Raw genomic sequence first — 15,660 nt, 5'->3', positions numbered from 1 at the left:
GAAGAGGCTTTATCTCTGGGTAGTCAAAGTGAGGGCTGAGGTTCTGCCTGACTCTTAAGAGGTCAGTACTGGATAGTCCACCACCCTCCAGAAACTTCAGGCCCTGGCAGCATTCCATTACTCCTACACTAATTAGGTTCATTTCCTGTTATTCCTCTTTTCTCTTGACAGATAACTGATGCACTCACTGCCATTGCCCTGTATTTTGCAATCCAGGACTTCAATAAAGTTGTGGTGAGTAGTCACTGGGTGGGAAAAAAAATGGTGAATTTGGTAACCTGCTGGTCTCTTATTTATAAAGAATTAAAGGTCATGCATGTACTTAAGGACCCAACTGTTTTAAAATGCTAAGAAGTGGGAGTGAAGCTTCTGGCTTGTTCAGCCATCCCTGGAATGGCCAAACTCAAACAAACAAGACAGCTTTACTAATAGATAAAGGTTTGCTTAATCTTTGTAGACTAATATTCACTTCCCTGTGGCAGTTCAGACCCTTTTTGAGCAAATGGAATTGAACTACAATTATGTTAATGAAGATCCTTAAAAATCTTCCGTTTCTTTCACCAGTTTTTTGTTGTTGTTGCTGTTTGTTTGTTTTTTTATCGAGGAAAATTAATACAGCTTTTAATTCACTGTTATGCCTATCTGAGGTAATACTGGAATCCCAGAGTAGTTTCTGTTTCCCTGCAGAGAGTAATCTGAGTTGGAAAACTTGGCATATATTAAACACCTGTTGAAAGTGTTGGTGTAAACTGTAGTTTTAATCCATATGTAATAGCCAAGGGGAATTTCTTAGTGGGACCATTTTTATTTTTCTTGGTTCTGAGAGAGTTAACAGATTAACCATGTGTATGTACTATCCATGTAGTTATTTAAAAAATTGGCTGCAGTCCTCCTTGATTGGCTGGAAGCCACTGAGAAGATTTACACTGGGTTGAGAGAAGGCTGCATCCCATTGGTATTGTGTGTTTGCGATTCCTTTTCACGTCTGTTACCAAGTAATAGAACCAGAAACAACAGTCTGCCTTTCTGTGGCGTTGGTCATGAGTAACACATGAAGCTGGTGAATTCTAGAATTTTAGATAACAAAAAGTGACTGTTAAAATATCTAGACTTGAGAGGGTTCTTTACATGCGTCCATTATTAGGTCTATAAAATCCTTGAGGTGGTATGAAAAATTGTATACATATGTGCATATGTCATTTTTTTTCATGTGGAGAGTTCATAGTTATCAGTCCTCAAAGAATCCTTAATACCAACGTTAAAGGATTAAGAACTACAGTGTAGACTTAATATCACTAAGAGCAGGGAGAAAACATCTTAAACTAATGGAGCATTTGTGACAGCATGGATGCTAAGTGAAATAAGTCAGACAGAGAAAGACAGATACTGTATGGTTTCACTTACGTGTTGAATCCAAAAAAGCCAGACTCATAGAAACCGAGAGTAGACTGGTGATTGGCTCGGGGTTGGGAAGGAGGAATGTTGGTCAAAGGGTATAAACTTTTAGTTATAAAATGAGTAACTTCTAGGGACTCTAATATACGTATAGTATAGAGACACCAGTTAATGATACTGTATCACACGCTTGAAAGTTGCTAAGAGAGTAGATCTTAAATGCTCTCACCACACACACACACACACACACACACAAACGTTAATTATGTGAGGTGGTGGATGTGTTAATTAACCTTATTGTGGTGATCATTTTGCAATATATAGGAGTGAGCAAAACTAGGTTTACAGTTGTTCATATGGAAAATAATACAATACTTAATAATAATAGAAGAATAAACTCAGACTTCTGGTTAGTTGGAGGCATAGGTAAACATGGCTCGACTCCTCGCACAACCACAGCAAAAATTACAACTGGACTACAAAACCACTATTACCCAGAATTGTCAGAAAATTGAGCTATATGAAAGTCCAAAAACCAAGGAAACAAAGAAGTCACATTCATCCAGACAGGCAGGAGGGGTGGAGACGCATGGAGACGTGGAGGTGTGGAATGGGTGGTCCCCTACCCAAGTGTGGTGGATAAAAATCAGAAGGGATACCTCGGGGGTGAGGGATCCCATCCCCACACCAGATCACCCAGCCCAGGGTTCCTGTGCCAGGAATATAAGTTCCCATAACTTCTGGCTATAAAAACCAGTGAAAGCTGGGGTGGTGGAAGAAACTGCAAGATTCACAGGAGTCTCCTCTTAAAGGGCCTGCAATAGACTTAGGACTTATGCAGACTTACCCTCTCTGAGCTCCAGCACGGGGGCAGCAGCCGGAAGAGCACCAGTGGCATACAGGGAGAGATTGAAGTGTCAGGTATCAGGGTGAGTACTGGGGAATAGCTTCCTCTGGGACAAAACCCCAAAGGCAGCGGCATCGTCCCTTTTCTGAGCCCTCCTCCACACAGAGCCACAGAGCAGCGACACCATATCAGAGACTCCATCATCCTGGTTCACACAGGTTGCCCCACCCAGGTAATTACCTAAGGCTCCGCCCCATCCAACTTACCAGTGCACTTTTCTACAATGGGCCACGCTACTCAGACAGGGAGTCAAAGCAGCTCTACCTAACACATAGAAACAAACACAGAGAGGCTGCCAAAATGAGGAGACAAAGAAATATGGCCCAAGTGAAAGCACAGAACCAAACTCCAGAAAAAGAATTAAATAAAATGAAGTTAAGTGATCTAACAGATGTGGAGTTCAAAACACTGGTTATCAGCATGTTCAAGGAATTCATTGGGTACTTCAACAGCATAAAAAAGACACAGGCAGAAATGAAGTTTCCACTAAGTGAAATAAAGAAAAAATTACAGGGAGCCAACAGCAGAGTAGATGAAGCCAAAATCAAATCAATGATTTGTAATATAAGGGAAAAAAAAATCCAATAAGCAAGAAATAAAAAAGAATCCAAAAAAAAACAAGGATAGGCTAAGCAGCCTCTGAGACATCTTCAAATGTACCGACATTCAAATCAGAGGGGTGCTAGAAGGAGAAGAGAAATAACAAGAAATTAAAAACTTATTTAAAAAAATAATGAAGGAAAACTTTCCTAATTTGGTGAAGGAAATAGACATACAAGTCCAGGAAGCACTGAGTCCCAAACAAGTTGGACCCAAAGAGGACCACACCAAGACACATCACAATTAAAATGCCAAAGGTTAAAGATAAAGAGAGAATCTTAAAAGGAGCAAGAGAAAAACAGAGTTACCTACAAAGGAGTTCCCATAAGACTGTCAGCTGATTTCTCAGAAGAAACTTTGCAGGCAAGAAGGGACTGGCAAGAAGTATTCAAAGTGATGAAAAGCAACGACCTACAACGTAGATTACTCTATCCAGCAAAGTTGTCATTTGGAAATGAAAGGGATAAAGTTCTTCCCAGGCAAGGTAAAACTAAAGAAGTTCATCATCACCAAGCCACTATATGAAATGTTAAAAGGACTTAAGAAAGAGATCAAAACTATGAACATTAAAATGGCAATAAATTCACAACTGTCAACAATTGATTATAAAAAATAAACTAAGCAGACAAGCAGAACAGAAACTGAAGCACAGATATGGAGATCATTTGGAGGGTTATCAGTTGGGAGGAGGAAGGGGAAAAATGGGGGGGGTGAAGGGATTAAGTACAAATTGGTGGGTACAGAATAGACAGGGGAATGTTAAGAACAGTATAGGAAATGGAGTAAAAAACTTATATGTATGACCCATGAACATGAACTAAGGGGGGAATTGCTGGAGGCAATGGTGGGTACCAGGTAGAGGGGAGCAAAGGAGGAAAAATTGGGACAACTGTAATAGCATAATCAATAAAATATATTTTTTAAAAAGAATAAACTATTTCTTGTACTCACAATTATAAACCTACTTTCGCTTTCCCCATATATGTATATATATCGAACCATTGCATTGTACACCTTAAACTTACACAATGTTATATATCAATTCTATTTCAAAAGAGTGGAGAAGAAAGAAAATTTGGGGGGTTTGAGGTGAAAAGCTTTAGCAAGATTCCCTGGAAGACCAGAGATAACATAACTGGGCATGAGATTCATAAGCAGAGGGATTCGGAGATAAATTAGCAGTGGTTATTTTCCTCTTTAAGATAAACTGTCTGTGTAAACCATAATCTTTGTTATTTGAGGTTACAAGCTAAAATATTTAAGGGTGAAGTGTCATGATATCCACAACTTATTTCCAAATGGTTCAGAATAAAATTTGTGTGTGTTTGTGTGTGTAGAGAGAGATAAAGGAAGTGTGACAAAATGTTAACAATTGGTGGATCTAGGTGTCTCAGTGAGTTTTTTAAACTTTTATGTGGTTTGAAATTTTTTAATATATATGTGGGATAATTATGAATATCTAAGGGAGGGTTGGTAACTTTCATTTAAGAACACAATCAGCCCTGGTCAGGTGGCTCAGTTGGTCGGAGCATCGTCCCATACACCAAAAGGTTGCAGGTTTGATACCCAAAGTGCATATGGGCGGCAACCGATCAATGTTTCTCTCTCCCCCTTCTTCTCTCTCTAAAATCAATAAACGTATCATCAGGTGAGGATTAAAACAAAACAAAGACAAACAAAATAAAAACCCCACAGAATTGGCCAGATGATTTCAACCAAAATGTAAAACTGAGGTGTGTTTTAATGAAAGTTGACTACAGATGCTACTAACATGCGTATTCTAAATAAAACAGTTTTTACTGGGAGGGGAGAAGCATATGGTGAAGTAATGAAACTAGGTTTCAGTTAGTTTCTTAACAAAGTCAGACTCTGGTGTTTGCAGGAGAGACATTAGACAGACTCCTTTAATTTAGAGCACAAATAATTTTAATTCATTCCTTAGTTATTTATGAGTTTATATGAACACCTATAGAGATTTTTGGGGTTTTTTTCTTTGTGTGATTTAAAGGGGAAGACAGAAAACCAAATGAGCTGTTGTCAGTACCTTGTTTTTTTAGCACACTGAGACAGTCTGTTATCACTGATACCGAGTTAGAACTTTGAATAGTTTTGTTTCTTCGTCCTCAGAATTCAGCCTATTGGAACATTTGGTTTCTTGGTCAGAATTAGAGTTTCACTTACACTGTGTCAAAAATTAACTCATTCTAGGCCCTGGTCATGTAGCTCAGTTGGTTGAACATCATTCCAGTATGCCAAGCCAACGATGAGTGTTTGATCAGTCAGGACACATACAACAATCAACCAATGAATGTATAAATAAGTGGAACAACAAAGCAATGTTTCTCTCTATCTCTCTTTCTCCCCTTTCTCTGTCTCTGAAATCAATTTTAAAAAATTAACTCTTTCTAAATGGCAGATTTTGATGATGCTAGTAAACTGTTGTTAGTTTTGGTAGAATATCAGTACATGTCTTCCTTCAGATCTTTCCCACTTTTTCAAAATTGGCCTGTATCATATAGCTGGGAAGCATTTTAACTTTGCTGGGATTTAAGACTATGATGCAGAGATGGGGGACTGCATCCCCACCTCATCTCCAGCTGCTAGCCTGTGGAATATGAACACTGATTGATTGTGACCAGCTGATTCTCATGACATTTTACGTCTACTTTACTCGAGAAAAGCAGCATTAGTTTAGTTGTCCTTTGCTGAGATGTGCTTCCTATTTGGAACTCGGAATTCATATGGAAAAGCTGCAGTTGGTTTGATAGAGCGTGATACAAAAACCTTGATGTGATTAGAGGGTTGTGAATTTGGAGGACAGGCTCTTGAATTTGGAACGTGCTGAAGCTAACAGTTGGAGATGCAGTGGGGGTGGAATATTCACCCCCCAACCTTCACCATAGGTTTTGGGGATGCAAAAGGGTGTAGGCACAGCTCTGATGATTAGACAAAAGCTCCTTATTTGAAGTAGGGGACTTATGTCCTTGCAGAATCAAATCTTGTGAGAAGCAGGAAAGGGCTGCATGGGGGAGTGGATATGAAAGAAAGGAAGACTCCACATGGAGACTTTTTGAATTAAAAAATTACTGAAGTAGTACAAGCATCTATGTACAAGCCAATTAATGATCACAGAGGTAACAGATCTAGGTCACTTTAGGTCACTTTTAACCTCTCCTGTGATAGCTTTAAATCTCATCATTGTCAAGGCTGCTGAATATATCTAGAAATAATTACCTTTGGGTTTTAAATTGTACTCCTTGATCTCATTTATTTTTATAATTTTAATGTTGTCTTGGTGTGTGTGTGTGTGTGTTTAATTTTCCTTAGAGTTTTAGCCCTTTCCTATCTCTAACTGGATACAGTAGGGATTTTTAAAAGAAATTTTGTCTTTGCTTAGGGGTGCTGAGTCAATATTTAGCCGATAAGCCCTGGGCATCATGGCAGCTGTCTGGTGATACTGGGGGAGACAGAAAGAGAGGTAGCGAAGAATCTGGGGACTGCTGCTGGCCTGACTGTTCTTCTCTGCTGGAGACTCTCCTATCATAAAAATCTTTCTATTTTAAAGTATTTTGAAAGATTGGGGTTACAGGAAAGTACTTCTCTTTCATTGTTGGCACTTTGTCACCTTTACTGAGGGTCTCCTTGTCCCTGTTTAGCGACCTCCATCTCTGTGTGGTCCTGCTGGCTAGCTTCCAGCCTGGGGAACGGGTCTGCATTCCCCCGTCTCTCTGGCTGCTCCTGAATGAAGCCCCTGTTTCCATTTAACAGCCTTCTTTGTGGATCTCACACCCTTCAGGTGGCCTTCTTTGTGCAGTGGAGCTGCAGAACCCTTAGCTGGCGAGGCCTCCGTGCTGCCACTGCTGCCGCAGCTGCCCTCTTTGTTTGCTGAGCCAGCCAGCCACCTCTTCTCGGATAAAAGCACCTTAGTTTATATTTTGTCCTTTTAATTAAACAATCCCAGCTGTGAATGGCAACATAAATCTTACTGATGCTAATTCCCACCACTTTACTTGGATTCTCAGAGATGATCAAAGGGAGGTTTTTGAAGTTTGTTCAGGTTTTTTGATTATGCCTCTACCTTAAACTCCGGAAGAAACCTGGGGTTACTTGTCTTCCTGGGATGACCCTTTGATTTTCTTTTGAAAGAGGGCTCTTAAAACTTATTTTTTTTAAACTTAAGAAATTTTGTATTATTAAATACCTAAGATTTATAAAAAAAATATAAAAAATAATACATGCTGTGAATCTGTTTCAACTTAAAAGAATAAAACATTACACATAGAGCTGCCTTTCTATACTTTCATCTTCCTTACTTCCCCCTCACCAGTTACCACTGTTCTGACTTTAGTGTTTATCATTCCTACACATGCCTTGTAAATATCCCTAAGTAACACATAGTATTATTTTGCATGCTTTTAACTTTACATAAATGGTACAATGCAGTATATATTCTGTTGTCATCTGGGTTTTTTGGTCATTAAGTCTTTACTCACACACAGTTAAGTACTAGCTACTATGGCTCCTCTGAATGACTCTTTTTATAATAGGTGGCAGCACTGATTTTTATACTGTCGAAATAAAATTCTCTGATCATTCAATCAGCAGGGCTACCCATTTTGGGTTCAAAGGCTTTTTCTAGCTATAGTTTGACCCGTGTTTACTTATAGGGTTGCCTAACTTTTTTTCATTCTGGAATATACCCATGACCTTGTTGGGACATACCAGGGGAAGGCAAGAGCTTTCCACCCCCATCTCATTCCCTCTTACTATCCAGCTGCCCAGCCAAACCCAGCCCTTCTCCTCTTCATCATGGCCATTCCCCACTTCCTTTGTGTGAATCAAACACTTGAAATCGGAGAGCTCAGAAGAAAACTGAGGATACTGTGACGTTCAGGGGATCATTTCACTTCGCATGAAGATATTTTTCTTTGCTGCTGGGACTCCAGAGTCCTTAGGCCACTGATAATCACTCTTCAAAATGGCTAAGAACTTTGCTCTGCCACCTCGTCATTCATGTAGCCATTCAACAGGTATTGTTTGCTCACTGTGCCAGGTATTGGCAATAAACATGGTCCCTGCCCTCGTGGAACTCATAGTCTAGTGAGGGAGACACATATTAGTCAGTCACAGAAATAAATAAAAAGGTTATAACTGTGCCATGGCTGTGTCCCTACACCAAAAGGGTTGCAGTTTCGATCCCCAGTCAGGTCATATACCTAGGTTGGGGGTTTGATCCTTGGTTGGGGCATGTACGGAAGGCAATTGGTGTATGTATGGGAGGCAACTGATTGATATTTCTCTCCCTCTCTCCCTCGCCCCCCCTCTCCTTCCCCCCCTCCCTCTTCCTCCCTCCTCCTCCCTCCCTCCCTCTCTTCTTTCCCCTCTCCTTTTCCCTCTCTAAAATCAATAAATACATCCTCAGGTGAGGATAACAAAAAAGTTATAACTGAACAGTGCTATAAAAGAATGTGTATAATGGGGAGATTTTACCTAGTCAGGGTTGGGGGTGAGTGTGCTCTCCTGCGGAGGTGATTGTTTTACTGGGATGTAAAGGCTATGTGGGAGGGAGTTCACTAGGGGAAGAGAAGAGGTTGTTCCAGATTAAATGTACAGGCCTGGGAGCAGGAGGGGGTGTGGCATGTTCATGATGTTTGAACCCAGAAAGTGAGAAGTGTGGGGAGTGGGTGTGAGATGAGCCTGGAGAGGTGGGCCATGTGGGTCATGGAAAGACTTTCGTCTTCATCCTAAAGGCAGTGGGAAGTAATTTGTTTCATATGTTTTGTCGCCCCCCCCCCCCATCCCAGTTTAAAAAGCAGAAACTCCTCCTTGAACTAGACCAATATGCCCCAGATGTGGCCGAACTCATCCGAACGCCTATGGAAATGCGTTACATCCCTCTGAAAGTGGCCCTTTTGTAAGTATTCCCTGACAGAACAGGGCTCAGTGCCAACAGATGCGAGGAAAATCTGATGAGACTTTCTCATGTTGTTTGTTATATTTTTGGAGGTTTGCAGTCTTAGTCATCAAGTATGTGCTGTAGTTCTGTTGCACAACTGGAGTTCTGGCCAACAAAAGAGACAGAGCCATTCTGTCTCTTGTTGGGACAAAGCCTCACACAGAGACATGCACAATCAACCCTTCACAAATGCTTTTTTACTCGATGCTGATCTGGGCTCCAGCCTACTTATAACCACTGTTTGTTTCTTTAAAAAAAAAGAAAGAAAGAAAGAAATAGTTCTTCAGTTGTGATATATAAATTGAATAAATTCTGATCTTTATGTGGTGGTTGTTTTGAGTAGCTTCTATCCTTACTGTACAATTTAGTTCCCGATTTGTAGTTCAGAAAACAGAAGTAACTTTCCAAAGAGACCCATCCCAGATGCCCAGATAGGTGACCATATGGGACAGTGAAACTTACTGAGGCTCTGCAAAAGAATTCTCTAGGAGTACTCAGTGCTGCCAGTAAATTTAATTCTTTCAGGTTATTCCTGTTCATATTTCTGAGCTGTAATAGTCATTGAATATTAGTGCTATACTAGTTTTAGGGATGCACAGTAAACAAGATGGACAAGTTGCCTCATGGAAAAACATGACTTTAGAACTTGAGAATTAGAAGGGGCCTCATGAGGACAGTTTATTCAGCCCTCTGCTTTGTGTGTGAATCTCCTGTTCAGTATTCCAGATAGTTGACTCTGTAGCTGCTTCTTGAACATCACCTTCTATTTAGAAATGGCTCCCCTCCTACCACCAGTTTTGAGGTATCAGTTCACATCTATGTATTTCAGAAATATTGCTGGGAACTACTGAATAGAACCAGAGGTTTAGCAACATTATGAATCCCTTATGGACTAATATGTCTCCTGAGAGTAGTTTTGTAATAGCAGCCTTTCTTTAAAGGTTGTGTAATAAGCCTATCTGTAATTGCTGGAAAAAACCACCAACAATTTCGAGGCCTTTGTCTTTAGAACTGCTAATCTTACAGCCCTGGGAGGTATTGGATTTAAGGTCTTTATTTTTAAATAATAATTATAATCTCCCTGAGACACTGTTATGTTTCTTCCTATCTGATAATCAGAATTATGTAACAGGTCTCTCTTTTCACTTTGTCTGCCAGGAAACACAGGGCCAGATTTGAAACTGATTATTACAATGCTGTAGAAGACCTATTGGATCTTCTTTCCCTGGCCTTTACTTTCTCCTTTTTATTTATGTTTTCTCTGGTCTTGATTCTTTATTTTGATTTTTATTTTACTGTTAAGTTTTATTATCTGTTCTTATTTGAGCTGCCTCTGATCTTCTGTGGAAGCAAGATAGAAATAAATAAAAGTAATAATCTGTTATGAGTATATAAGATTTTTCTGCTCACCACATTTCAAATTCATTTTCTCAGTCCATTCCTTTCCATCTCAGGAAAAGACTGGATATTTCAGCTTAATACCTTCCCAGTGGAAGTTCAAGATGTTCTGTGAAGTCCTATGGCAACTAGCTTGTTGAAGTCAGCATATAATTTATTCTGTCCTTGGGATCTGGCTGGGTGGATACTGCTTGACTACCAAGAGGGCTAAATCCAAGCTGCTCTGACCTCTTGAATGGGGGTAGCCTGTGTCACAGTTTAGGAACCTGACTGAGTAAAAAGTACTTTTCATGGTGTAACCATTCCTAAAATATATGGTTGTGGGGAAATTTGTATAATATTTTCATTTTAAGTCTGAAGTAGTAGAAAGATCATAAGCTTTAGAACTGGAAAGATCTAATTTTGAATGTATTTATTAACTTGTGAAATTTTGGGCAAGTTAATTAAGCACTGAGTCCCAGCTTCCTCGTCTGCAAAGTGGGAATAATGTTATTGCTGATTTACAGCATCTCTGTAATGATTAAATAAGAGGGTTTTCTACAGACCACATACTACAGAATAGGGAGTAATGTTCAGTTCCTTTTACCCATTGGCCTCAATCCAACTCCATTCTCTTTTACTTAGGAGAACTCATTTCTAAGAAACTGCCTTCCCTTGAGTATGCTTGTAGTAAATATTTTTAACTATAGTGGCCAAGACTCCCTGGTCCTTTGACCAACCAGAATCACTAATACCAAATATGTGTGCTTTTTCCCAGCTATCTCTTAAATCCTTACACGGTCTTATCTTGTGTTGCCAAGTCTACCTGTGCCATCAACAACACCCTCATTGCTTTCTTCATTTTGACCACAATAAAAGGTAAGGCCCCAAAAAGTACAAAGCCGTGATTTGTGTAGTGTTTTGTAACACATGTACTGTGGGTTTTAAAAATATATAATGCAACACTCAAAAATCTTTTAAAAAAAATTACTCAGGTATGAGTGGGTAAAAATCTGCGGTACATTTACATAATGGAATATTACTTATCCATAAAAAAGGAAGGAAAGCTTACTTTTTGTGACAGCATGGGTGGACCTGCAGAGCATTATGCTAAGTGAAATAAGCCAGTCAGAGAAAGACAAGTACCATATTTCACTGTGGAATCTAAAGAACAGAATAAACTAACAAACAAAATAGAAACAGACTCATAGAGACATAAAACAGACTGACAGCTGTCAGAGAGGAGGGCGGTCGAGGGCTGGGTGAAAAAGGTGAAGGGATTAAGGAAAAAAACAGACTCAGACCACAGTATGGTGATTGTCAGATGGAAAGGGCTGGGTGGGGAAGGTAGAAGAGGGCAAAGAGGGAATAAGTGGTGGCGGAGAGAGACTTGACTTTGGGTCATGAGCGCACAATGCAGAATGCAGATGATGTGTTATAGAGTTGTACACTTGAAACCTGTATGGTTTTATTAACCAGTGTCACCCCAATAAATTCAAATTTTAAAAAACCTACGAAAAAATTACACAAGTAATACAAGATTATTATAGAAAATTTAGATTAAAAAATTGATTAAAATATCTCAAAATTCTACCATTCAGAAAGTTACTGTTAACATCATTTAAAACAAAAAATTTGAAAGGCTTATAATGAGATAGCAGCCCTCCACCTCCCTTTTTTCACCTGTTGTTCAACTTCTTCAAATCATGTACTTCTGACTTTTGCTAGTATTTACTTCCATATTTAAAAAAATATATATTGATTGATTTTAGCAAGAGAAAGAAAAACATCAATTTGTTGTTCGACTTGTTATGCATTCATTAGTTGATTTTTGTAAGTGCCCTGACTGGGGGTCAAACCTGTAATCTTGGCATATCAGGACAATGCTCTAACCAACTGAGCTACCTGGCCAGGGCTACTTTCATATTTCTAAATAAGACTTCATCTTGCTATTTAATGAAGTATAAATTCTTGACATTATTCCATTCTCATGGGAAATAAAGATTTAGCTTTTTTATACAAATATCTCTACTTTATCTTTACCTCATTTTCTTCAAGGGGTTATGTCACAATTTTAATTAAACCGGTAGTCAGTACCTATATTTTATGATGCTGTATGTATTATTTACTGCTGGGTAAAATAGTAAGTAAAATTACTTTTTTTTCCTGTACAACTTGTCGTTTTTCTGGGGTCAATAATTCTCTCTCTTTTTGCTTGCTTATTATTTTTGTTTAGTCTTTTTGTACCAATCACTGTTTTTCTCCCCAGTTGCTTTTCTTAGATCTGTTAAGTGCCTAATTATATTATATTTTTTATTTATTGATTTGAGGGAGAGAGGAAGAGGAAGAAAGAGAGAGAGAAACATTGATTCATTGTTCCATGAATCCATTCATTGGTTGACTCTTGTATATGTCCTGACCAGGAATCAAACCTGCAAACTTGGCATATCAGGACAATGCTCTAACCAACTGTGCTACGTGTCCAGGGCCTTATTTTTAAAAAATACTTATTAAAGACATCAAATAGCCTGTTGGTTACGTTATTTTTCTGGAGACCTTTCTCATGGATCCTCCATCTTGCTCCAATCTGTCCTGGTTGTTGTCTGGGTCTGGTGCAAAGCTGTCATAGTGGAACTTCCCTTTATCATTCTCTTGCATTATAGCCCTTTTTTCCTGGATTTCTTCTCTCCTTTATTCATATTTTTCCCCTTTGTTTTGCTTTCTAAGAAAGGTGTGTTAAATATATATTTTCAGTTATTTTATGTCTTAAAAAAATGTCTTTGTTCTAGTTCAATACGAAATTAATAGTTGGGGCAGAGTATAGAATTCTAGATTGAAAACACTTTTCCTTCAGAATTTTGAAGGCATTGCTTTATTATCTTTTAAACTTCTGGTTGTTATTGATCGGTTTGATGCCATTATATGTAACCTAGTTTTTTTCCTGAAAAATTTAGGAACCTGTTTTTATCCTTAGTGTTTTGAAATTTCATGATGCTGCCCTGGCTGGTGTGGCTCAGTTGATTGAGCGCCAGCCTGAGAACCGAAAGGTCGCTTGTTAGATTCCCAGTCAGGGCACATGCCTGGGCTGTGGGCCAGGTCCCCAGTTGAGGGCATGTGAGAGGCAACCAATTGATGTATCTCTTGCACATTGATGTTTCTCTCTCTTTACTCCCTCCCGTCCCCTGTTTCTAAAAATAAATAAACAAAATCTTTTAAAAAAATTTTCATGATGCTATGTCTTGACATAGGTCTTTCTTCATTATACTGGGCCCTTGGTAGGTCCTGTCAATGTAGAGACTAGTGTCCTTTAGTTCTAGAAGGTGTTTCTGTACTATTTTTAAAATTCTCTCTGTTTTCTCTGCTTATTTCGAACATCTATCAGGTATTGGACTTTCTTGATTGATTTAATTTGCATATTTTATTTTCTATTAATAGTTCCATATTTTTTACTTTCTCTTACTTTTTCTGGATTTCTTTGTTTTTTTATCTTCCAACTCTTCTACTGAATTTGTTATTTTTCTGTTATATTTTAAATTCTTTCTTGGTCTCCAATTTTTTTTTTAAGCAACCTATTATTTTTATCTTCAATTTTTAAAAAGATTTTATTTATTATTTTTTAGAGAGACAGAGAAGTGGTTAGGGAGAAAGTGAGGGAGAGAAACATTGATCAGCTGCGCCACATGTGCCCCCAACTAGGAACTTGGCCTGCAACTGAGACATGTGAACTGACCAGGAATCAAATTGGCAACCTTCTGGTTTGCAGTCTGGCGCTCAGTGCACTGAGCCACACCAGCCAGGGCTCCAATTGTTTTGTTTTTGTTTCTGTTTTTGTTTTTGAAGCAGCCTATTACTGTTTTTATCACCACAATATTCTTCCTTATTTCTCTTGAGTGTTTTTTTCCCCAGGTCTCATCTGTTCCAAACACAGTCTTTTTGTCTCCCTGGTCACATCCCCCACCACTTTATTTTCCTGTTTCTTTTGGGCTCTATTTTTCATATGGGAGGATTTTCTCTTTTTTATGGTAATCCTTGGTTGCCTGTTCATGTTTAAGAATGAGGCACTAGCGTGTTGATTCGAGAGTCTGCATGGGCAGGACTTGTCAATGGATCATTCTCACTGTAGGGAGATTGGGCATTGGGCTGATCATTTTGTGGAAGGGATCCCTAAATGTCATTTATAGGTTTTCTTTTTCTCTGAAACTATTTAGTGTTTCCAGAGAGGGACTCCCCAATTTCCTGCCTAAGGGTAACAGAGTTGGAGTTGCAGTAGTGTTGGGGGGCTCATGTGATCAACTGCTGAGTTGTGAGAGCAGGAACAGAGGAGGTGGCTGATTTCAATGTACAGACTTCATGTAATCTCATTATTCTTCAGCCCACACTTCTCCTCAGCTCATTACTATGTTTAGTATACTGTAGACCTGTGCCTCTTTAGTTAATATTCTCCAGTACTGTAGTCTCTGGGGATGGAGTAGAAAGTTAGAAGGATGGAATATGTAGGGGTTGCCTGGCTGCACATAGCTGAGATGAGACCGGGACTTCTTCCTGGTCTGTATATAAATTTTTAGCTTGGTTTTCATCTCTGTACCCTACCTCCACCTTCCGTAGTATTTGGTGTCTTCATGGTGCTGAATTTCTCAGAAGTTCTGTGGAGTGAGTTGGCCTAGTTTTTACTGGTATTCCTCTCTGCAGGCCCCTGAGCTGTAATTTCTTCCACATTGCTCAGTCATTTATCCCTCTTCTACCTGCTCTATGTTTCTACTACTGTATTAAATTTCATTTTGCTATAATCCCCTCTCCTGTTCTTTGTGGTTTCAGACTAGTTTTATTTCTTTATTGCCATTTAATTGAGGTTTTTGGAAAGAGAGATGATACATGTGATCAATCCTATCATTTTTAACTGGAAGCCTATTAGCTGTGGGAGTATACATCTCCAGATTTCCCCCTGCATTTCTCTTTCAGACTTTTAAATATTATATCTATTAACTATCACCACAAAAATGTTATTTAACAAACCACTTCAAAACTCATTAGCTTACCTAGCTGCTGTGGCTCAGTGGATTGAGTGTCGGCCTGCGAGCCAAGTGTTGCTGCTTCGATTCCCAGTCAGGGCGCATGAGTAGGTTGAACGTTGTGGGTGCGAGTGAGAGGCAACCACACAGTGATGTTTCTCTTCCTCTCTTTCTCCTTTCCCCTTTCTCTAAAAATAAATAAATTAATTAATAAATTATTTAAAAAAAAAACTCATTGGCTTAAAACAATGATAAACATTAGCTGATACATCTGTAAATCAACACCAATCAGCTAACCTAGGTTGGACGTGGCTAGGCAGTTTGTTGGTTTCATCAGGGCTCATTTATGCATCGGAGGCTAGCTATAGCTGACTTATCTAGACTGAACTCTTCTCCACATGTCTGTCATCCTCCTG

The 15,660-nt window shown here is 39.0% G+C and overlaps 1 protein-coding gene and 1 long non-coding RNA gene across 3 annotated transcripts in view; one reads left to right on the top strand and one right to left on the bottom strand.

The window, feature by feature from the left end:
- The window catches only part of LOC150003462 (uncharacterized), a 30,104-nt gene extending 14,786 nt beyond the window's left edge, over positions 1 to 15,318 (bottom strand). The window contains exon 1 of one of the 2 annotated variants that reach the window (XR_016512769.1): positions 15,272 to 15,318. This is a non-coding gene — a long non-coding RNA (uncharacterized LOC150003462). Of the gene's footprint in view, positions 1 to 2,242; positions 2,431 to 15,271 lie in introns of those variants that run through there. The other variant, XR_016512768.1, reaches the window with a different exon arrangement.
- PIGU (phosphatidylinositol glycan anchor biosynthesis class U) overlaps positions 1 to 15,660 on the top strand; it is a 91,502-nt gene that overhangs the window by 26,693 nt on the left and 49,149 nt on the right. The window contains exons 4-6 of the mRNA XM_090286268.1: positions 172 to 234; positions 8,707 to 8,816; positions 11,014 to 11,114. Coding sequence (XP_090142394.1) covers positions 172 to 234; positions 8,707 to 8,816; positions 11,014 to 11,114 — 274 coding nt within the window. The remainder of the gene's footprint in view (positions 1 to 171; positions 235 to 8,706; positions 8,817 to 11,013; positions 11,115 to 15,660) is intronic.

This window comes from Furipterus horrens, unplaced genomic scaffold, assembly GCF_987537825.1.
Source record: "Furipterus horrens unplaced genomic scaffold, mFurHor1.1.pri manual_scaffold_8, whole genome shotgun sequence".
NCBI lineage: Eukaryota > Metazoa > Chordata > Mammalia > Chiroptera > Furipteridae > Furipterus > Furipterus horrens.
The sequence above is the reverse complement of the archived record's forward strand: the minus strand, read 5'-3'. Positions and strand labels throughout refer to the sequence as shown.